This window comes from Mandrillus leucophaeus, unplaced genomic scaffold (genome assembly GCF_000951045.1).
Source record: "Mandrillus leucophaeus isolate KB7577 unplaced genomic scaffold, Mleu.le_1.0 Scaffold173, whole genome shotgun sequence".
Lineage (NCBI taxonomy): Eukaryota > Metazoa > Chordata > Mammalia > Primates > Cercopithecidae > Mandrillus > Mandrillus leucophaeus.
Genome location: NW_012101732.1, coordinates 5,456,924 through 5,463,585, shown reverse-complemented (window position 1 = coordinate 5,463,585; position 6,662 = coordinate 5,456,924). Strand labels below are relative to the sequence as shown.

Below are 6,662 nucleotides of genomic sequence, written 5' to 3'. Positions count from 1 at the left end.
ATCCTGGAAAACCAGAGTAGTGACTAATTATTGACTTCTTTACCAATGTGTGGCCTGATTACTGGAACAAAAATTTAGGCTCACAGTGTGTGAACTAGAGTTTCATGTGTGAACTAGAGTTTCATCAGAAATACTACCAAAATATTTTTCCTTTTCTTTTCTTTTTTTTTTTTTTTTGAGGCAGAGTTTCGCTCTTGTTGCCCAGGCTGGAGTGCAGTGGTGCGATCTTGGCTCACCACAACCTCCACATCCCAGTTTCAAGCAATTTTCCTGCCTCAACCTCCTTAGTAGCTGGGATTACAGGCATGTGCCACCACGCCTGCCTAATTTTGTGTTTTTAGTAGAGATGGTGTTTCACCGTGTTGGTCAGGCTGGTCTCGAACTCCCGACCTCAGGTGATCCACCCGCCTCAGCCTCCCAAAGTATTGGGATTACAAGTGTGAGCCATCACACCCGGGCAATATTTTTCCTTTTTCTAAAACTCCAGTCAACTCAAGTCAGTGCTGGTTTGTCACTGTTATAATTATATAAAAAAGACTTTGATAAATTTATCATTTTATCTATCAGTCCATTATACACAGTTTATATTGTACCTAACTAAATGATTTTGTGCAAATGAAATTGTAATATTCTTTAATGTTACATGTAACATACAGACTTGTCAGTGATTATTTTACCACATGTTGAAAACTTTGGCTAAAAATAATTTTGTATTATATGGAAAAGTAGACTTTTTCAATTTCTAAAATTTATCTTAATACTTTCATAGGATTTTTTGGAAGTAACTTACCAGATTATCAGAGGTCAGAAATCATGATGTTCATTATGGGGAAAGTACCTGTTTTTGGAACATCTACCCATACTTTGGATATCAGTCAACTAGGGTATGTTCTCAGACTGTAAATTTGAACTTAATCTTGAATTACGTTTTATCCTAATGAAATCTAGAAAATGTTTAAGTTTTGTTTTTTTAAAAATCATTAGTAATAAAATTCCTATGGAAAACAGTTAGTAGTATTATGACAGTAGATTGCTAAGCAATTGAATTAACATTTTTAGACCTTTAGAATCATTTTCAGCTTATAAATTCTCAGATTTTTCCATCTTTAGAAATTGTTTGGCCTGGACATTGTGTGTGTGTGCATACACATTCAGGGTTAAGCTTCAAGTTTCCTGTATAAATTTTAAAAATTAATGTCAGTATATCAGAAATAGTGGCTTATTCCTAGAATTTTAGAACTGAAACTGATTTTAAAGATTATGTGCTCTGACCCCCTTATTTTATACATTTTATTTGGTTTTATAACATGCTAAAGTTTTTGTTTGTGAATGTTTTTGTTTTTTTAATTTAATAAGGAAGTAATAGTATCTTATTCGACTTACATTTCTTTGACCATTAATTTGTTATTTTTTAAAATTGTTCTTACCTGTTTATTCATATTTGTTAAAGAGAGATTATACTCATCAGCTATGTTTGTAGTAATTATTTTCTCCAATGTAAAATGTCTTTTAATTTGGGTTGTTTAATTGTCTGTTTAAATGATTAAATTTTCTTATCATCACATGCATAGGACTGTTTTGAGAGCCAATAACAGATTTTTTAGTTTGATATTTTTCAAGATAATAGTTTTAATTCACATCAATTTTACTTTGGCATGTAAAGTGAGCCGTGACTTAAAACTGTTATAAAAATAAAATCTATTTAGCCAATAAGAATAGAATTTTAAAATCAGTAATTAGAGTAAATGAAGTAATATAAATGCTAATTAGTATAGTAATTCCAGCTTTTTGTATATTTTAGGGATTTAGGAACCAGGAGAATTCAGATAATGTTGCTGAGATCTTTGCTTATGGTAAGGCATTTAAGATAAATAAAGGACACACTTAACCTTAAATTACTGTAAGCATTAATTGAATAGCTTCATGTTACAACCTTTCTTTTCTTAAGTAAGTTACTGTTTATGGTTAGTATTTTATTATGTTCTTCATTTTAAAGATTATCCTATAAAAAATATATTTATTTCTCACTTCTTCTGTCATTGTGTTTGATCTTCATAATGATGAAACATACAGAGGACAGAAACTATTGCCGTCTGATAGATGAGATACCTGGGCTCAGAGACTGTGAGTAGAAGGAGTTGATGAGGTCCACCAAAGTTGCTGGGCTGAAAAACAGAACTCAGATTTGAAATCCAAAGTTCTTTCAACATATTATGCTAATTCTTTCTCATACTGACCAAATAATTGCTTCCAATTGGGAAAATAATTCACTAAAATGAATATTTGCCATTTAAAATTTGAAGTGGCTATCAATAGCTGAAAAGGAAAAGTATACCCAGAATGAAAGGTCTTCTGATTATTTTCTAGCAGTTGTACTCACATTTGATTCAACCATCGCTAGCACATATGTATCCTTTCGAAATCAGTATCTTTTAGATTTATCCTAGAAATGTTTACTATACATGATCTCATTTTTTAAACGGACTGTCTCATACCTAAGTGCAGAAATACCTCGTATGGTTTTATTTTTAATTCTTTTTAATTCTGTTTATGGCCCTTATCATATAGAAGTTTTGAGTTCTAATATAGCCAGATTTATCAGTTTGTTCTATATGTTTTGTACTTTTTCATTTGTATCTTATATAAGAACTCCATTCCTCCTCTGATGATATAAACGCTTTTGTTTGTATTTTCTTATAGCAGTTTTAAAATTTTAGCTCTCTATATTTAGAACTTTAATCTGAAGTTTATGTTTATATGTGGTATGATTTTCCCGGATGGGTAGACAGGTGTCCCACCGGTTTCCCAGCTGACTTATAAAACTACCTCCATCCTATAATAAATGCCCGAATGTAAATGTTAAATATTCCATATATGTTTATAATCCTGTAAATATGTTGAGATCTCCCACCTGCAATTTAATTTGATCCTAAGCCTTTATTTATATTAGACAAATTTGCTCAGTAAATTATTTTGCCTTGCCATCCTGATTATACCATATAGTCGACTGAATGAATATCTATGTGGTATGCTTAAAATGTTTAATAGCAGCTGGGCACAGTGGCTCATGCCTGTAATCCCAGCACTTTGGGAGGCCGAGGCGGGTGGATCGCAAGGTCAGGAGATCGAGACCATCCTGGCTAACACGGTGAAACCCCGTCTCTACTAAAAATAAAAAAATTAGTCTGGCGTGGTGGCAGGCACCTGTAGTCCCAGCTACTGGGGAGGCTGAGACGGGAGAATGGCGTGAACCCGGAAGGCAGAGCTTGCAGTGAGCAGAGACCACATGCCACTGCACTCTAGCCTGGGTGACAGAGCGAGACTCTGTCTCAAAAAATAAAAAGTCAATCAAGTAACTAAGTACAACTTCCCAAAATGAAAATGTATTCCCATTAACCGACTGCCTAATTTAAAATGAGAGAATAATTTGCAAACTTAAATTTAAAATTTGCAGGTCTTACTTTTACTGTTTGTCACCTAAGCTCCTTATATCTCTTTCGTACTAACCTTAACTTCTCTGAGCCTCAGTTTCTCCTTATGAATGAGATTCGCTAGAGTCTACCTTACAGGGATATGGTGAGGACAGTTAATACATATGCAGTGCTTAGAATCATGCCTAACACGTGGTAAATGTATGCTGTTATTAACTTTATTCTCATTATGAATGATGTTTTTGTGAATTCAGCAAAATCCTACATTACATTTTTTTGTTGTTGTTGTTGAGACGGAGTCTCACTCTGTCGCCCGGCTGGAGTACATTGGCGCGATCTCGGCTCACTGCAAGCTCCGCCTCCCGGGTTCACGCCGTTCTCCTGCCTCAGCCTCCCAAGTAGCTGGGACTACAGGCGCCCGCCACCATGCCTGGCTAATTTTTTTTTTTGTATTTTTAGTAGAGACAGAGTTTCACCGTGTTAGCCAGGATGGTCTCGATCTCCTGATCTCGTGATCCAGCCTCCTCGGCCTCCCAAAGTGCTGGGATTACAAGCGTGAGCTACCGTGCCCAGCCAGAATCCTTCATTACTTTGCACATTTCCTTTATGTCTTCTCTGCAGGCTTCTGTCCATGTTTTCTTTCCTAAGTTTATGGTTCTTATAAAACAATATGAGAATTTTACAAAAAAAAGGACTCGTGACAAAATTGTTTTTCTTCTTCCTGATAATCAGGTGACCTCTGGATATAAAGCAAAGACGATTGTTACTGCATTGCCAGGGTCTTTCCTGGATCCTTTGTTATCACCATCTCTCATGGAAGACTATGAACTGAGACAGTTGGTCTTGGAAGTAATGCATAATCTCATGGATCGCCATGACAATAGGGCAAAGCTTCGAGGGATCAGGTAATATGCCATTTTGAAATGGATCAAATGATAATGTTTTTAAATTGCTAAATTAGTGTGTTTAAGTATTGTGATTTTTAAAAATCTAGCATGTTCAGGTTTTATTAATCCAGAATTTTATTTAATTGGTATTGAGATAATTTAATCAATATATTTTAAGATAGCAATTTTTTGGAGAGCACATATGTTCTCTTCAGAAGCAATTCAGTAGTATTACATACAGGCTTATCAAACTCTTAAGTGTAAATACAATTTTCCATATAAGATGTGATATTGTAAATAAGTGTGCTATTCATTAAAAATGATATATTAATTGTCTCTAGAATAATACCGGATGTAGCTGACCTAAAGATAAAAAGAGAAAAAATTTGTAGACAAGACACAAGTTTCATGAAAAAGGTAAGACATCTTCTAAAAAAAAAAATGCATAGTGTAAATTACAGCCATTTGAATTGTTAGGTGGTTTTGTATTGATCTGTGACCTTGAAATGAAGCCATAGAATTTTGAAATTGAAAGACCTCAAGATGCCATCTTCAACCTCCCTCAAGTATAACATTCCTGGTGGTGTCTCCTCCAGCCTGTATTTGAACATTGTATTGTTGGGCTGCTGTAGTAGTTCTTAATTTCTTCTCTGAGTAAAACGTCTTCCTATAATTCTTGCCCTGGCAATCCTCTCCCACTGAAAAACATAGATACTGATTCCTCTTTTAGCAGCTCTTTTGTAGACAGTTTCAAGTTTCTGAAAATACCTGTTACCATCGAATAAATTAACTGTGGTGAGTTTTTATTGTCTATTAGGCATTGTTTTCTACACTATTTGGGATATAAAGATGAGTTGGGCAGGATCTCTGCCCCTAATAGTGGTTTTTGCTGGATTTTCATGATGATAATTTAAATTCTGTAGGTCTACTGGCAAATGGCTGAATTTAGAAAATTATGGTATTTATGGTTATTTGCATATTGAGTAAACTTTCTTTGCAGTTATTATTCGTCCAAAGCTTGGGCACCTAATATTTGCCAGACACTTAGTCAACATTGAGAGATATGATAACCATGACACTGCTAGCTGCCCTTATACCGAACACAGTATTGCCAGCTAAGGGAGCCTGTTTTTAGAGGTACGAGGAACAGGAGACAGCCCCATAGGAAGCTAGGTGCAGAGACCTGTAATCCATGTTCTTTTTTGCCTCTTTACTAGCCCATGCTTTCTCCCTGACACCGTCTTTCGTGTTACTATCTGTACCTATACTATTGATTGCTGTGTTTCAAGTTAACTCCTTTTTTAAAATTTCATTTAAAAAATAATTTACAAAATATCACCGTTCCTACATTAATGTGATTCACTGAATAAAATATTTAAGTGAGGTTGGCCGGGCATGGTGGCTCACACCTGTAATCCCAGCACTTTGGGAGGCCGAGGTGGGTGGATCGCAAGGTCAGGAGATCGAGACCATCCTGGCTAACACGGTGAAACCCCGTCTCTACTAAAAATAAAAAAATTAGTCTGGCGTGGTGGCAGGCACCTGTAGTCCCAGCTACTGGGGAGGCTGAGACGGGAGAATGGCGTGAACCCGGAAGGCAGAGCTTGCAGTGAGCAGAGACCACATGCCACTGCACTCTAGCCTGGGTGACAGAGCGAGACTCTGTCTCAAAAAATAAAAAGTCAATCAAGTAACTAAGTACAACTTCCCAAAATGAAAATGTATTCCCATTAACCGACTGCCTAATTTAAAATGAGAGAATAATTTGCAAACTTAAATTTAAAATTTGCAGGTCTTACTTTTACTGTTTGTCACCTAAGCTCCTTATATCTCTTTCGTACTAACCTTAACTTCTCTGAGCCTCAGTTTCTCCTTATGAATGAGATTCGCTAGAGTCTACCTTACAGGGATATGGTGAGGACAGTTAATACATATGCAGTGCTTAGAATCATGCCTAACACGTGGTAAATGTATGCTGTTATTAACTTTATTCTCATTATGAATGATGTTTTTGTGAATTCAGCAAAATCCTACATTACATTTTTTTGTTGTTGTTGTTGAGACGGAGTCTCACTCTGTCGCCCGGCTGGAGTACATTGGCGCGATCTCGGCTCACTGCAAGCTCCGCCTCCCGGGTTCACGCCGTTCTCCTGCCTCAGCCTCCCAAGTAGCTGGGACTACAGGCGCCCGCCACCATGCCTGGCTAATTTTTTTTTTTGTATTTTTAGTAGAGACAGAGTTTCACCGTGTTAGCCAGGATGGTCTCGATCTCCTGATCTCGTGATCCAGCCTCCTCGGCCTCCCAAAGTGCTGGGATTACAAGCGTGAGCTACCGTGCCCAGCC

The 6,662-nt window shown here is 36.5% G+C and overlaps 1 protein-coding gene across 1 annotated transcript in view; it reads left to right on the top strand.

Moving 5' to 3' along the window:
* Positions 1-6,662, top strand: part of EFR3A (EFR3 homolog A (S. cerevisiae)) — a 111,561-nt gene that overhangs the window by 69,374 nt on the left and 35,525 nt on the right. The window contains exons 11-14 of the mRNA XM_011977107.1: positions 770-884; positions 1,802-1,853; positions 4,164-4,336; positions 4,660-4,735. Of these exons, the coding sequence (XP_011832497.1) occupies positions 770-884; positions 1,802-1,853; positions 4,164-4,336; positions 4,660-4,735 (416 nt within the window). The remainder of the gene's footprint in view (positions 1-769; positions 885-1,801; positions 1,854-4,163; positions 4,337-4,659; positions 4,736-6,662) is intronic.